The 17,208-nt window shown below is 44.0% G+C and overlaps 1 protein-coding gene across 6 annotated transcripts in view; it reads right to left on the bottom strand.

The window, feature by feature from the left end:
- The window catches only part of Pparg (peroxisome proliferator activated receptor gamma), a 129,188-nt gene that overhangs the window by 2,754 nt on the left and 109,226 nt on the right, over positions 1-17,208 (bottom strand). For all 6 annotated transcript variants that reach the window (XM_021191865.1, XM_021191866.2, XM_029535224.1 and 3 more), the window contains one exon: positions 14,144-14,594. In XM_021191865.1, the coding sequence (XP_021047524.1) occupies positions 14,144-14,594 (451 nt within the window). The remainder of the gene's footprint in view (positions 1-14,143; positions 14,595-17,208) is intronic.

The raw sequence follows: 17,208 nt of genomic DNA, 5'->3' as shown, positions 1-17,208 counted from the left end.
CCCCCCATCCCTCTCTCTCCCTCTCTCTCCCTCCCCCCTCTCTCTCCCCCCCTCTCTCTGAGTCTCATTACGTGGTTCTGGCTAGCCTAGAACCCACTGTGTAAACTAGGCTGGCCTAGAACACACAGAGATTTGCCTGCCTCTGCTTCCTGAGCACTGAGATCAAATGTGTGTTCTACTATACCCACTGCTTTGAAATTTCTGAGTAAAGGGTTGTGTTTTGGTTCTTGTATTCTAAGTTTACTGTGTTTGTTAGAATATACAGATTTTCTCCTTAAGACCTACTGAAAGTAGGATTGATTCATATACAACATTTAGGACCCACTCATCATCTTGCATTGACTCCTAAGGCTAGCCCTGCAGGTTGCTCGCTCTGTAAGTGCTGCAGCTCCTCCCCCTTTACCATAAATGTACTCACATCCTTATATCCTGCTCATCTGCTGTTGTCCCTCTCCCCCAGTCTCAGTTTCTCTAGCTATCCTTCTGCTCCAATAGCAGCAAGGTACTTCTATTACAAATTCCTCCAACATCCAGATCCATCAGACTATTCATACTCAGTGCCTGCTGCCTGAAGCCTCTTTACTTCACTTCAGCTACTTCTTCAAACGGAGCACCAGTGGGGTGAAATGCCTTCTCCCCGCCCTTTCTCTCTTGCCCTCATCTTTTTATTCTGAGCCGCAGAGCACCTTATAATCACCTCCACTCTCAGTGTCTGAGGTTACATTTTCTGGGTGGTTATATATTTCCCAGATTGCCCTCATCTGATCCAAACACTATAACTTAAGTCCTCCTGCCCTTGTGTTGCCAACACTGCATTCTCTTTCCTGCTGTGCCCAGGAAGTAGCAGTGTCCTGATGTCTCTGAGCCACCAGTGGATGAATGCTCAGTGAGTGCTCAGCTGGCTGAGTTAATGGGCAAGTGGTCGTTCTGGCCAACAGTCCCAGATGGAAGAGTATATTGTAGCTGGTGAACAAGCCTGAAGGTAGAGTCACCACAGTGAAGACTCTGCAATGAATGGTGTTTTGTTTTGGCATATCTAATGGACTCTTGTAACCTTTATCCACAGACAAAGTTCAGGAGAACAGTGTGGTCTCAGGATGGGACTTTGAGGACATTCTCTCAGTTTTGATTCTTTTTCATTACAGAAGAAAACATGTCTTTGATATGACTTTTTTTTTCTTCTCTAACACACCCCATCAATTGGATTAAGTAAGGTTTCCTTTGAAATTCCAGCATTAAATGAAGGACCATGGGAATAATAACAACAATGAAAAGTCTCAAGCTCTGAGAATGGCACAAATGACTTAGTCCTGGCCTAGAGAATCCACCCCTGGAAGTACTGTGTCTTTCTCAGTTCTGATACCATGATGAAATCACTTGGGCCAACAAGGCAGGTAAAGCTCTTGTTGCTGTGCAACCCTAGAATTTGAGCCCTAGACATGTGAATAAGGAGAATGGACTATCTTCTGACCCTCTTTATATGTATCATGGCTATGTGTATATGTATGTGTATATATGCCTATGTATATGTGTGTGTGCTCACATACACTCACAATAAAGAAATAAACATTTCAAAAGTTAAGAAGCCACTGAAGCTTCAAGGAAAGCTGGAGTTTAGATTGGGGCCCTGGTATAATGACTGTTGCCCCCGCCACCACTTTAACAATATCTCAGGTTTTGAAAGCCTGAGGCTGTGTGACTGTGTGTGCATTTCAGTCCTTGCATGCTGTGTAGGCAGGGCGGAGTGAGGCTCCTGGGCCCACACAGCCTGTTCTGGAAGCCTAGGCTCCTGGGCCCTTTCTCCTTCCTCCTTCTTTTGGGCAGTACCAGTGGGGACAAAGCTGCTGAGGAGATCATATGAATGAACACAGGGTCTCCGTCAAACAACGAGATCCTGGCATGCAGACGATGGGCTGGAACCTGGCTCAGGGAATGAAATGCAATCGGCCGCTCCAGGACTGGGAAAGGATCTGGTTTGGATTTTCAGACTCTTCTTTGGCAACTTCCTCTTTCTGATGTGATGGATGGTGTTTGGCTGAAGGGCTGAGATACTGTGGCCACAGATTAAATACATTTTCTCCAGTGACAAGTTAGATCATTTACTGATCAGCCTGGCTGTCCCCTGCCCAAATCTCTGTTCAGGGAGCACACAGTTGAGGAAGGAGGCCACAGAGCAGAAAGGGCCACATTCCCTGTTTTTGTCTTCACCAGCTCCATGACCTTGGGTCTGACTATTAAATTTGTTGGGCTCAGTTCCCTCCTATGTACACTCTATCAGTGATCTCTAAATCCCTAATTCAAAAGTTCTAAGATGCATTCTCATCTGTAACTCCCTCTAGTACACAGTTCACGTAATTCAACTAGGGAAATAAATTTAAAAATTGAATTGGAAAAGTGTATTCACAGGCTTACATATTAAACGTAGAACTAGCTTATTTAAAAACACCCCCATCCCCTCCACAAAAAGCCAGTCTCTTTTGGTCTTAGGTCAAAGGCAAAATGAATCTATCAATTGTTCCTCTGCTTCTGCTCCTCATGGGCATTGGGACCTCCTCTGCTCTCTTCCCTGTTTCTTTTCCCACCTTCCTCAACAGCTCCCTTGGACCTTCAGTGAGTAGAGACTGTGCCACAGACAAGACCCCAGAGCCTTCCCATCCTTTCCCTTTCCTCTACTCCCTGGGGCCCAGGGCCTACTAGGACATTCTCTGAAAGGCTATCTAAGGTCCTTGTACCTTGCGGAGGTGAGAAGCAGGTCTGAAGTAGACTTAGGGTCAAGGGCTCTGTGTTGGCTAGGGCTTCCTAGAAGGCCCTTTGGGGGGGGGGGAAGCCCTGTTGACTCACACACCCTAGGAGGCTGGAGTCAGTTTTTACATTCTTACTCCCCAGGCTGCAAATTGGGAAGGGCTCTTTCCGGTCTTCATTTACACAGTCCTGGGATTGATTAGAGAGCAACTGATTTGGGCAGATCTTCAAAGCTTCCATCTTATCCAGATCTGATTCTGCCTTGAGTACAGAGCTTATCTGAAGCAGACTCAATGCTAGGCTCTACTAGGACCTACTCACCTGGGCTGCATTCCCCAAGCACACGTTTTCTCAGGAGGCTCAGGCCCCTACAGCAGCAGGCCACAGGTCAGGTTTCTTGAAGGACAGGCAGGAGGACAAAGGCCAGTCCTTCTGCCTGGTCCCTAGGAGTTGCTGCCTGCGACTTCCCACCTTCCTTGTTGGCTTGGGATAGATTAAAATAGACTGTACTTAAGTCCTTTAAAGGGAAATGTCAGCTTGTGGGGCAGCTATATATTGACCTACAACCATGAAGGACTTCCGTTCAAGTGTGAGGAACACTGAGGACGAGAAAGGGTTATCGGAGACTCAACACTCTGCAACTTAACTTCTTTTCCAACTTACTCCACCATTTCTTTTATTGGATTATACCTTAAGTTCCGAGATGGGTTCTAAGGGGACCTGGACCTGGACCTGGAACCTGAAGACTCAAGTGTTGTATCCCTTCTGTTTAAGTAAGTTTCCGTGTGCTTTTGGAGAACTTAGCTGATCTTTCTGGGGATAGGTTGCTTTTGAAGGCAACCATATCATGTCTCTCATAAGGCCATAGTGAATTACAGGAGTAAAAAGACTAGAAGTTCTTACTCTTTGTGTTTGTTCAAGCCTTGCTACAGGGTGGGGTCAGGTCAGTGAGGAGGGTTGGGTGTCAACGGCTGGAAAATAGAGGTTTGGAGGTGCTTTTGGTAAGAATGGGAACTTGGGAGCATAGGAAAGTAATTTTTAGTACAGACATGTTTGGAGCTTGGGCAAGTTCTCATTCTCACAGTTGAAAACACACGTGTAGGATGGCTCCAGGAGAGGCACTGTGAACAGAGTAAAGTAAGCTATCACAGGGTCTGTGGCTGTTCCCGCCCACTAGCCTCTCCTTAGGAAATATACTATGAAGGAGAGCTGGTTCTAGTACAGGGATCCACATTAAGATGATCTGGTGAGATTAAACATAACATATATGTGTCCCACATACTTGACCTGGGATGGGATCTTCTAGGTTTTAAGGGCAGTTGCTGATCTGAATGTATAGCTCTGGGTCAGCAGTACCAGCTTTGAGTACCAGTGAGAGCTTTGACTTTTCAGTGTTGCACTGCATCACATGGTGACCTTGGGAAAATGTATGAACCTCTCTTTACTTCAGTTTTCTTGTTTTAAAAAAGGAAGTTTGCTCAGTGGAGCACACCTGTCATCCAAAACACTCAGAAGCCGAGGGAGGAGAATTGCTTGGGCCCAGACATTTGAGGCCAGTTTGGGCAACATAGCAAGAACCTGTCTAAATAAATAAGTAAACAGCTAGAGTTGTATTAAAGTCCTTGTCTAGCATACATGAATTCAATCCACAGTACTGCAAAAATAGTTTTGTTCACATATGTGTAAGTGTGTGCACACAGAGGTGAGCAACAGTCTCAGGCATCCTTCCTCAGGTGCCATCCATGGTTTCCTTCCTCCCTCCTCCCCTCCTCCCCTCCCTCCCTCCCTCCCTCCCTCCCTCCCTCCCTTCCTTCTTGGGTTTGTCATGTGGAGCCCCAGGGACCATCTATCCCTGCTTTCCAAGTATTGGGATTATAAGCACTGGTCACCATATCTGGCTTTTAAACATATTTCTATTATTTATGTGTGAGGGGGTAGTGAATATATACTATGTGTGTGAGGGTAAGAGGAGGCCAGAAGAGGGTGTCAGATCCCCTGAAGCTGGAGTTGCAGGTAGCTGTGAGTTTGTGATCCACCTAATATGAGTGCTGGCAAATTAACTTTGCTCCTCAGAAAGAACAGCAGCGAATGCTCTTAATCACTGAGCCATCTCCCCAGCCTCATAGCACACACACACACACACACACACACACACACACACACACACACATACACACACAAAACAACCTGGGCTCTGGGAATTGAATTCCTGTCTTCACACATACAAGGCAGATATGAGCTCTCTCCTCTGCTCACTATGAAGGCAAATAATGGTTTTAAGCAGAGCTAGAATGGTAAAGTAAGTCACAGTTTTCTGAGTGTTGAGTGTGTTCATGCATGTAGCAGGCTTCTGAGCTTTAGCTTGGGGCTTACTTCTTCACTTGTCTCTTGTTCTGCTGTGCCCCTGGTTTTCCTGGGTTTTCTCTTCCCTGCCCTTATTCCATTAGGCATTCCCTTCTTTTCAGCTTTCCCTCACCTTCCCCGTTCCAGATGTTTCCCTCTTTCCAATCCTGGGCTGAGGATTTATTAGGAAAGTTAGCAGAGTCAACCTAAATCAATGAGAGGTCTGACCAACAGATGATTTGAGGCGTGGGGTTGTTTACTGCTGCTATCAGAGAAATCAGGGTGCAGTAAAACAGAAGCCTTGCAAATGCTTCACAGACAGATATCATCTGCCTGCTGCAGGACGCATTGTGCACATGTTGCTGGTGGACCCTCCCTCTGACGCACTGAAACATTCTTACACTTCCCTGTTCAAGCAATGATTTCACGCTAATCAATGCTCTCTCTATGTTGGATAACAATAGGTTTAGCAGGATGGCGGGGGGGGGGGGAACCACAATGAAATCTGTTATCTGTCCATCAGCTAGCAGCTCTACATTAACACTCCTTAGTCCCCATCATCACAGAGCCAGCTCCTGAACAGGAACACATTAGGGACAAGGCAGGTGACACCTTCTCTAGGTCTGGTCAAAGCTAGTCTGTCCCTCTACAGGGCTCCCAGGGAATAGAGCCTGGGATTGATTCTATTTCAAGGTTTTTGAGGATGGAAGTGGGTCTTCTGAGTTCTGTCTTGGCCTTAGGCAGTCCTTGTGATCCAGCTCTGCTGTATTAGTCACTCAAGGCTCAGCCATGTGCTCTGCTTCAATTCTGTTCTTTCTATGCTTTGGGTAGTTCTATCAGGATTGGCATCTGGCTGGGGCTGGGGGTATAGGTAGAGGAAGGAGGGTTAGTGGAAGGAAGTAGGAGAGGAACCTCTTCTGAGGCCCCCTCCAGCCTGACACATTGCTGCCCTCCCCTCCCCTCCCCTCCCTTCCCCTCCCCTCCTCCCCTCCTCTCCTCTCCTCTGAGAAGAACTTGTGATTGCAAACCATAGATATGACTTTCTAAACACCTTAGTTTCCTGCAAAGTCAAGGGAATTCTGGGAGGGGGAATCCACAATCCTAGCTTCCCCTGTCTCCTTGGGGGCCCAGGATTAGGGGATTTTGATCCTCCTTCTTTGGCTCCTCCTCCTTCTCTGTATCTCTTTCCCTTTGGGTTTTGTTCCCAATCTGCAACTAATCCCCTTAAAATGATAGCTGATAAAAGGATTAGTTGAGAGCTCCCTAGGGGTATTTACATTGTAGGAAGGGATTTTAAGGACGGTTGGTGGAATTTTAAGCCATTTGACTGGCAGGATGGAGTGGAGCTACTTCAAATGATATCACAGAGGAGAAAGGGGGAAATTAGCATTCACTGTGTGCCTAGCAGTGTCCCAGGCACCTTGCCAAAAGCTTCATATAATGCTATTTTACTTGCTTGGGGAGCTGATAAGGAAGTTAAGGCCCAGGGAGGTCAATAATTGCTGCAACCGCACATCTAGGAAGTGGGGGAGTGGGGCTTTCGGACTCTTGTGTGTGATTCTGGAGCCTTCTCCCTGCCTAGCCAGAGCTGCAGTAGCAGATGAGAAGTTTCGTTGGGCTGCAGTACAGCCCTTACGCCCCCTGTGCCCATCCTTTCTGTTAGGTGACCTGAGGACCCTGGGTTCACTCTTCCCCACTTGCAGCTCAATGGTGCCCATCTGGAAGGCTGCCTGGGTCACCCAGAGTTTAAACACACATTTTGAGAGTCCAAAATGATAAGGTGCTCTGAAAAGCCACATCTTTTATGGTTGGCTAAGGAGCCTCTTCCTTGACTGCCAGTGTGGACAGGAGTGACTCAGCAGTTCCACTTTCAGTCCCGTCTGTCTCAGACACCACTGTTTGCTCAGTCCTGAGATGATGGCGGCCTACCCAGCCTGGGCGGAGGAGGAAGTTTTAATTCTGGAGCAGTTACAGATAAGGGGTCTTCTATCCTCTCCAAACAAGAGTCTGCACATAGATTCTCACATGTATGCCTATCTATGGGGTGACTCTAAGATGTTTCACTATTTCCCCCATTACCCCATCCTTGCCCCCAGCTCTCTGGTTTTTAGTGTTTGGGTGCCAGTTGCAAACTCATAAATATACCTCACCCCTGTCATACCAAGTGCATGAGGTTATGAAAACAGAGAACTAATGGGACATTTCTAGATAACTCAAAGTGAGTCATTATTCAAAGCCATTCTGCTAATCTCATGCACAGTGTAGGTAGGAGCCTATTAGATATACTAGTCCTTAGTAAACCAGCTATTACTCTGTGACATGACCATCTCCTGATGGGGGACAGGAGACATGCTAACACCGGATGTCCAGCTCAAGAGAAATTAGACGCCCTTGTTTATTTTTAATACCTGAAGAAGACATGGAAAAACAACTTTCTCAATGGGGAAGGAAGTTAAATATTTAGCTGGCAGAGAAGAAGTAGGAAGCTGGCATAATGCTGAGAGTGTAGCTCAATAGGGAAGCCTGTGCTCACATGCATGAGGCCATAAGTTCAATCCCCAGGAGTACTAAATACACAAAAATGTTGGCCTATTGCTATTTATAGTTATTTTTAATGTCTAGTTTCAAAGTCGTTTGGATATTATGTCCTTTCCACTTAACTACTATGTGAGACATTCACAGACTAACGTGGGTACAAAGGCCCTGGGCTGAGTAGAGTCAAAGCGTGACTATGTGGGGCTCCCCTGAGACATACATATAAAGCCTGCTTTTCCAGAGATATGTGCTATACTGTCTACTGTAACTCACAGAACTCACTCTGTAGTAAAATGGAAGCATGGCATATAGACTCAAGAACTGAAGGGGAACTGAGGTACAGGGTGGGGGAATACTCCCAAACCTTGTAGTCAGTCCTTCTGTCCCAAGTCATCTGCAGTGGCTCACTGGGTCTGATCTGTTGAATGAGGTGCTTTGCAATGGCCATAAGCAAGTATCTATCTGTCTGACCTACACAAAGTAGTGTCCATATGCTCAGTTGTGTCTCTAGAGCAAGAGAAACGAAGACACAGGATGGTATTGATGGTATTTAACAGTTTTAAATCATCACACCAGTGCATGTATGTCTGTGCTTACCCAATCCCCACCTGACCCTGTGCACGTGAACGTCAGAGGCTGGCGTCAGGTATCTTCCTTACTCCCCACCTTACTTTCTTGAGAAAGGTTTTCTCACTGAAAGTGAGCTTGATGCTTTAGCTAGGATGGCTGGTGAGCAAGGCACAGGGATCTTCCTGTTTCTGCATTTCCAGTGCTGGCTTTATTTATACTCATAAGCCACAGTAGGAGGCTTTTTACATGGGTGCTGGAGATCTCAGGTCCTCATGCTTGCACAGGTTGCTCACCAACCAACCAATCCCCCAGCCTGCAGTATAACTTTCCTTTGTAACCATTTACATCTCTTATGTCCTGGCATATGACAGTGTCTGGTTAAGTAGAAACATTTTTTTTTTTTTTTTGAAGTTTACTGTCAACCTCTGTGGGAAGCTTTGCAGATGGTTGTGTTCAGGTGCTCATTACATGACAAATGTAAGAACTCTGACTCTGGCATTCACCTTATCACCAGCCTGAGGCCTTTCCCCAGCACTTTTCAAAGCCAAGCAAAGGGTTTGGGAAGATGGCTGCTCAGTGGGTAAAATGATTGCTAAATACTTAAAATTATGTCTTAAGAGGGCATTGGATATCAGTAACAATATATGAACATTCTTAATTATGATCTTTTGATATCTTTTAAGATCTTTATCTCAGTTATTCAAAAGGCAACAGAATTTCGAAGGAAGTACATGGTGATGGTGATGATGATGGTGATGGTGGTGGTGGTGATAATTGCAGTGCTGGAAATTAAATATGCTCAGTTCTGCACATGCTCAATGTGAACTCTGTCACCAAGCTACATCTCTGGTACCAGCCTGCATATAATATTGGGTCTGAATTTTGCCTCTATCAATTACTAGCTCTGTGACTATAGTCAAGTGACTTGAGTCTCTGAAGTTCCATTTTCTCCACCTGTAAACTGGGGTATTGGCTGCCCAGAGCTTCAGCAAAAACAGATAAAAGACTAGGAATAGAGCACATGTCCTGGATGTTTGGGATATTCAACAAATAGGGACTACTGCTGCCGTTTCATTTATTATAAGCATCTGTCAACTTACTCCAGGTGTTGTCTTTGATCTGTTTTAAGTCTTATGAATCAACAAATACATCCACTGGCCATGGTCCATGATGAAGCCCTGGGGCCCAAGCTTTTGACCTGACATAACAAGGTCAAACTGACAAAGACTATCAAGTCTTCCCTCATGGGTAAGTGTATAACTATGGGAGCATAACCTCCTTCTACCTACTCAACAGCCAGTCACTCAAAGAACAGTCATTTCAAGCTGCTTACAGAAGGAACATTGCTGGTCTTCTGGAAAGGGCAGGGGACACTCTGTAGGTGGTTGGCAGAAGCCGGACTCTAGAGGGTAAATGAGGGGGTTGATAACTTGCCATCTGTTGCTGCTGTAGGGGTAGTTGCAGTTTCTCTGTCACTCAGACATTAGTGGCAGTTTGCCTTGAAAAATACATTGTAAAATCCAGTGGATTTCCTCCCTCATATCTTAAAAGTTTAGAACGAATCGAAATAGATTCCAAGCTGCTCTGAATTAACAAGAGCTTTTTCCTGTTGGAGAGTTCCAGCTGGACCCTCTGAGGCTTTTCTTTACTCCACAGCACATACTCAAGGGGGCAAAGTGTCCTGTGGAGTGTCCTGGGGTTTGCCAGATTTCCTGAGCTTCACACTTGGCATTGGCCATGGGGCAGGGCTTGAAAGCTTGCTAGCAAGGCTGGCATGGGTCTGTGGCGCCAGTTGCAAACATCTCCTTGCTGGATGCAGTTTTACTATGCACCACCTACCCCAGTAAGACTAGAGGGTGCAATGGAAGCTATTATCTGCTGGGATTACAAGGAAGTGCTCCCCTGGCTTCCAGGCTCAGGCCTTAATAAGGAAGGAAGGTGGGAGTGGGGGTTGCAGCTACTAGCTATTGAGAGTGAACTGTGATCCTGTATCAAGGAAGCAGAGGGGACAGGGCTAGCACAGTGACAGGACATTTGACTTTTAGCCCAGTCCTACTACTGTTCAGTAGGTATCAGATTTGTACAAATCTGACTGAGTCCATGGCCTTACTTTTCTGCCTGTGAAGTGAGAATAAAGGCATGGCTGCATTGCTGGGAGGCAATGGGAGGCTGGCTATGAGTTGCTTTTAGGAAGTGCTAAGCTTTGGCTCTGAAGCACTGCTGTCTTTTTTATTCCATTTCTTGCTCCAGCTCAGAGGAGACAGAGACTTTGAGAACTAGGTCATCTCTCACAGCAAGCTGGCTGCAAGAGCTGAGTTCACGAGGAGTTGCTAAACACAGTTCAGATCTAAGAACCAGATCAACAGGGTCAGCAGTGTTTAGTGGGTAGCAACACCTATTTACCTAGCAAATCCTCACTTGGGTCAGATTGACACTTCTATCTACAGTCTTCCCTTTTGGTCCCTCTAAGCCCCCTCTCCTCAGCTCTGATCCCAGACCTTACACAAGAGCTCACCATTTCCCCAGCCTGAGCACCTCAGTCCTTTCACAGGAGCAAAAGCTCCAGCATGATCAGAACGGACCAGTTGGTTCTTGGCCAATGTACTTCTTTTCAAAATCATTAAAACAATGGACAAACTTCTGAAGGGCTAAAGAGATAATCAGTCACTCTTGTTAAGGTTGGATAGGGCAGAGCTCTGTTTTCTGAGTTAAAGACTCTTGTTTACATGATGTGTTCCTTTTCTGGAATTTTAGAATAAGGAAAAACAACTAAGCAAAGGCTAATCTGGAAACTGTCTTGGGATACTGATCTCACATCTGTGGATGATAAGAACTTACTGGAAGTCAGTCCTTGGACTGGGAATGTACATTGGACAGCTTTTACCTGGCCTGCACACAACCAGCCTCTCTGAGGAAAGAGGAGAATCACATTCCTGTGAAGTGGACAAATGTGGGCCAGTTTTACTATTGTCTGTTACCTGGATTTAGACTTCACCTAAAAATTTCAACTTTGGTCAGGGAAGGACTTTCCTTTTTGTGATGTAGGAACATATCCTCTGCCTTGAGGAATTCTAGATTTATTCACGGGGGTTAAAAGTCTTAATAATCTTGCAGGCTGCTACCTTGGGAATATCTTTTACTGCTGTGTGGGTCAGGTAAGATCAGGGTCCCGGCTTGTAGAAAGACTATCTGTGAGGGCCAAAGGAATTATTTACACAGAGTCCTTGTTACTGGTGCCATTTTAGTTTTTATACACTAACAGGAGTTATTAACTACAGTATCAAATCCAAGGATAGTATTTATAGTGTGGTCTCTTGGCCAACTAGTGAATGGTGCATGCATGTATATTTGTGTGTATGCATGTGTATGTGTATATATGTACATGTGTATACATGTTTGCCTGCGTACTTTTATTTCTCTGGCGCTTAGAATCTTTGCAAGTATCAAACAAGCACTCTTCCACGGAACTCCTGCTTCCGTGGCTGCTTCTTGTGTAGACCTTTCCTATTTATACAGTAAGTAAGAGCTCTGAATGGCTTTACGCAAATGCTTCCCTTAGTATCAGTGGATATAAATGACTGCAAACTTTATGGAAAGCAATCTTCTTAAGTAATAAAAAACTTAAAATATGCATAGTTATGAATTCCACTCCTAGAAATTTATAACCACAAAACCACCTGAGATTTAGATAGAAATTTATATAGAAGAATATCCAATAATCAAAATTTAGAACACTTTTCAAAGAAAGATATGTTGATACAACCATATAATCTCAGCACTGAGGCAAATGAGGCACGAGGATCAGGAGTTCAAAGCCAGCTTCAGCAACATAATGAGTTCAGGGCAACTGAACTGAGACTTGAATCCCTGAGACCCTGTTTCAAAAAACCTAAACAATGAAATAAAACAAATAAAAACTAAAACAAGAAAATATAATTTCAGCAACATTCTGTTTTCACTATCATTCAAAATAATAATGTAAATATACAGGGAGATTTGGTCTGTAAGAGATCCTTTATAGAGTATTTTATGGTTATTAATGGTGCTTCTGGGGCTGGGAGTATAACTCAGTGGTAGACATGTCTGAGACCTTGAGTTTAATCCTGAGCACCAAAACTTCCTAAAACCCAACTATTCAACTCCAAAAGAATATTGCTTCAGTGTGAGATGCTTGCCTGTCAGTGCTAGGTGCCTGCCTGGCTCTTGGTTCCATTCCCAGTGCACAAAGACAGCACAAAGTGAAAGTGAGTTATCACCCTTGCCATACTGCTATCTCTTTGTTCCCCAAGTCATGTGAGGCAGCTGCTTTGTTTTGCACAGAACAGAAGCTTGGAACATGGACTCCGGAAGCAGAGCAACAATCCCAGTGCATCTTTCTTTAGACAGGTTTCACTTACTGCATAGCCTGGTTGCCTGGAACTCTCTAGATCAGGCAAACCTTGAATTCATGGAAGTCTGCCTGTGTTGGGATTAATAGCTGTGCACCATTATGGCTGGCTCCCCAGATGTATCTTACACAGGTCACATCACTGTGGGCAAGGGCACGTATCTTCCACTGCTTTGGTTTCCTCATTTAAACAAATGGCACTCACCTCACTGAGTTGTTGTGAGCCTTTACTGTGTAGGACGTTCTCAGAACTCTGCCTGGCATTAGAGCAACCTCCTTAGTGTTGGTTTTTAGTGACCTGAATAATTACCATGCACCTCATTGAAAGAATCTGCTCTCAACTGAACAAAACTAACCACCAGATCATGTTCTTTGTCCAGAGCAATAATACAACCTGACACCCTCAGAGTCCTCTTCCCGCAGGTAAGTTTTCATAATAGGTTGCCGCACAGTTTACATAAAAGTACACCTAAAGTCACTTACAATATGAGAACTCATCATTTAAAAAAGCAACTTTTTTGTTTGATTGTTTGTTTTAAGACTAAATAGTTCATTTTGGATGCTAACTCTAAGAACCTTTGCCTCAGCCTCCTTAATGGTCAGATTCTAAGTGTGTACCATCATATCTGGCTCAAAGATATTTTTGTAGATAGAGATGAAAGCAGAAAGTTCTACTTACTTGGAAACAAGAGAGGGAACATTGAAAGTAACATTTGGTATAAAACGTGTCTTTTGGAGTTGGTTAGTTAGATCAGATATTTGTAAGGCCCAAATTCCAACAAGCTGCCAAGTAGTTCAATTTCTTTTCTTTTCTTTTTTTTTTTTTTTCGAGACAGGGTTTCTCTGTGTAGCCCTGGCTGTCCTGGAACTCACTCTGTAGAGCAGGCTGGCCTCGAACTCAGAAATCCGCCTGCCTCTGCCTCCCAAGTGCTGGGATTAAAGGCATGTGCCACCATTGCCCGGCGTAGTTCAATTTCTGTCTTTGTGGTAGGCTCTTGGGCTCACACTGTATTTGTAATCATAGCCAAGTGCCTTACAAAGGCATAAAAGGGAAGCCACTTGGAGAACCACATGAGAGAGAAGGTGGAGTTTAACACATTCCCTGATTCCTGATGCAGGGAAGGTAGGGTGGGAGTGTTAACTGGGCCAAGATCTCACAGTGTTGCCTGCTATAAACCACAGAAGCATCATCAAAGTTAAGTTACACACATCATTACTAAAATGAACCGAAGACCAGATTGGCCTTTTGGGAAAAAAGGGGGGCGAGACCAGGAAAAAGATCATGAAAGGAGTAGAGGGCATTTGTCTTTCGTGATTGGATTCGGCTGGAGAAGAGCAGTGTGATGAACAAACTCGAGGTGCCTGGGATCCCCATCGCCTTCACTCTGCAAGCCTATGGCTCTCAGCCTGGGGAGTGACATGCTCATGGCACTGTGCCACTGACATGTTCTACACAACACACACAGCCAGTAAAAAGGAGCACAGAGCACTGAGACACAATCCCACCAACAATTCCACCACAATCCCACTTTCTTTGACAAAAAAAAATCAAAAGATGAATCTTACCTCCACTGAGAATAATGACAGCTATAAATATAGCCAAGTCACTGTCATCTAATTCCAGTGCATTGAACTTCACAGCAAACTCAAACTTAGGCTCCATAAAGTCACCAAAGGGCTTCCGCAGGCTTTTGAGGAACTCCCTGGTCATGAATCCTTGGCCCTCTGAGATGAGGACTCCATCTTTATTCATCAGGGAGGCCAGCATCGTGTAGATGATCTCATGGACACCATACTTGAGCAGAGTCACTTGGTCATTCAAGTCAAGGTTAATGAAACCTGGGATATTTTTGGCATACTCTGTGATCTCTTGCACGGCTTCCACGGATCGAAACTGGCACCCTTGAAAAATTCGGATGGCCACCTCTTTACTCTGCTCCTGCAGGGGGGTGATATGTTTGAACTTGATTTTATCTTCTCCCATCATTAAGGAATTCATGTCGTAGATGACAAATGGCTGCAAATGAAAAAGGGAAAGTGGCTGAGTTCCTTGTTCTGTGAGAGCATCACCCTAGTTCCGAAGACTATTTTATATATGTATTTCCTTGCTGAGTAAAACTGTGAAAGATGAAGGCACTTAAACAGGAGCAAGGCTTTCCTATTCATCATTGTTCCTATTCATCATTGATCTGCTGTGTGCAAACATTTTATCAACTCGGCTCTTTCTTCCTTCAACTTATACTAGTACTATGTTTCCCTGAGATTGACTAAATTGACAAAAAGTCTGTTGTCTTTCTTGAATTTCAAGAGAACATACATTTAGCCTTTTTTTTTAAACAAAAAAATAATTAAAACAACTTATAATTGAAAAGACCCACTTGAACATAAACTAATCTTACAGCTTTAGATTAAATTTACTCAGACCACAAAGGAAACACAGTGAACATATAAAATCTATTTCACTATAAAAAAAAAAAAAACCACTCAAAGCAGATTAAAAATATTGAGCCAAGAAAATGTCTATTTTTTCTGTGCTCTGGAAGCCATCTGTTTCAGAAAATGCAGCTGTAGCAGGCCTGTGGGTAAAACATTGCAAAGAATAGTAAAATAAGAATGGTTTTGAGCTTTTACTTTTTCTAGTTTTGAAGACTGAACCACAGAGCCTCTTGTGTGTTAAGCAAATGCTCTATCACTGAGCTGCAGTCCCAGCTCTGAACTTACATTTTAATATAGGTGTTCTTAGGGATCAACTAATAAATAAAACAAATGGATCAATTACTCAGGTTTATAAACAGGCTGCTTTGAAAAGTAATTCACATTTGTCATGACACTCTACTCCCCTATTTTTTTTTTTTTAAAGAGCTAGCCAAAGGCTTATGATCATTGTGAAACTCTCAAGGTTGATCAACTAGGAGAAGGAACATTTTGCACTTATTACAAGTACTGAACCCTGGAAAGAGATAACCTCAATCTTATTAAATAATTTATATAGCTGAGCATCGGAATAAAAATTGAGGCTATCCGGGTCCTGGTTTTCAATCCTTCCCTCTCCCCAAAAATTTATTTATTTTCTCTTATGTATAAGGGGGTTGACCTGTATGCATATAAGTGTATCATATGTGTATCTAGTGCTTGTGTAGGTCAGTGTGTTAGATCCCCTGAAACTAGGGTTATAGATGGTTATGAGCCTTGTCAGCTGCTGGGTGAGGGCTAGTTAACTATATGACTTAGGGAAAGTCATTTACTCTTCCAAATTCTCAGGTTTTTTTTTTTTTTTTTTTTTTTTTTGAGACAGTATTTCTCTGTGTAGCCCTGGCTGTCCTGGAATTCACTCTGGCCTTGAACTCAGAGACCTACCTGCCTCTGCCTCCTGAGCACTGAGATTAAAAGCATGCACTACTATTGTTGGGAAGCTGACAAAATTGGAGGTTTCCATTCTTTTCTAGAAGAGATTCTAGTTGTATTGCTAGTGTGTACGGTTTCTCTCTCTCTCTCTCTCTCTCTCTCTCTCTCTCTCTCTCTCTCTCTCTCTCTCTTTCTGTGTGTGCTTAAATGGGTGTGGGTTCCATAAGTGTCAAGAGTAACCAGCTTCAAGATGTATTAGCTAGAAATTTAACTACGGACTCTTGCAGATAAGCGTCCCTGATTTTCATCAAGTTCAGTCTGTTCTACACTGAAGACTCTTAGACTGAGTAGATTTCCAAACACTTCAGGGTTGGGTTGCTCTAGAAATACTGCTGTCTTCAGTTCACTTCAACTATAATGCTCATCACACCTCAGAGAGGAGAGACTAGAGGACTCAGAGGCTTGTTGCCTTTGATTGTTGAAGGCAACTAGGAGCAAATCATATTCACTGTTTCTTGGATATCTCCCTTCGGTTTACCCCAAGTCTTCATAATTGGCATCATTAGTAAGAAGAGGATAAGGAAAAGGCAGAGTCAATTATAACAATTTAAATGTACTGTGTTATCCCTGAGAGTCAGAGTCTAACCTTGAGAGAACTATGAGTGGATGAAGATGACCTTACAGAACCTAGAAGAAATGCTTTCCTTCTCCCTGCCTCTTCCTCCTCTATTGGTATTCTAGAGGTGTCATAGTGTAATATAAATTATATTAACAAAATACAAGTGACTTAACATTTTTAGACAAGACCTCTGGTACCTAACCTATGCTGGTCTTAACCTTGATATATACCAGAGGATGCTCTTGAACTTCTTTCCCCACCCCCATGCTTCCACCTCCCAAGTGCTGGGATTTCTCAAGGGGGCACTATCACACCTGGCTCACAGTTTGCTAGGGATAATGTACAGGGTTCCGAGCATGTCAAGTCCCTAGCCCCTTGACTTCCTTTATTCTCCTGAGTGTGGACAACAGAGAAAGCAGTTCAACCAAACATGTTCTATTACAGATAACATGAACATAAAGTCATCTCCTCAGTTAGGCATAAGTACTGTGCTTGCTTAGAATGCTCAAGGCTTTGAGTTCCATCCCCAGGATGGAAAATACAGGCATAGAATCAAGACAGTAAACTATCTCTTCCCACCCAGGAAGACTGTACCCAGACGTGCCCTTGAGCTTCCTAGTGAGCTTCTGCTCAGTCATGTGGGCTCTTGGCACAGCATAAGCATCAG

This window comes from Mus pahari, chromosome 2 (genome assembly GCF_900095145.1).
Source record: "Mus pahari chromosome 2, PAHARI_EIJ_v1.1, whole genome shotgun sequence".
Lineage (NCBI taxonomy): Eukaryota > Metazoa > Chordata > Mammalia > Rodentia > Muridae > Mus > Mus pahari.
The sequence above is the reverse complement of the archived record's forward strand: the minus strand, read 5'-3'. Positions and strand labels throughout refer to the sequence as shown.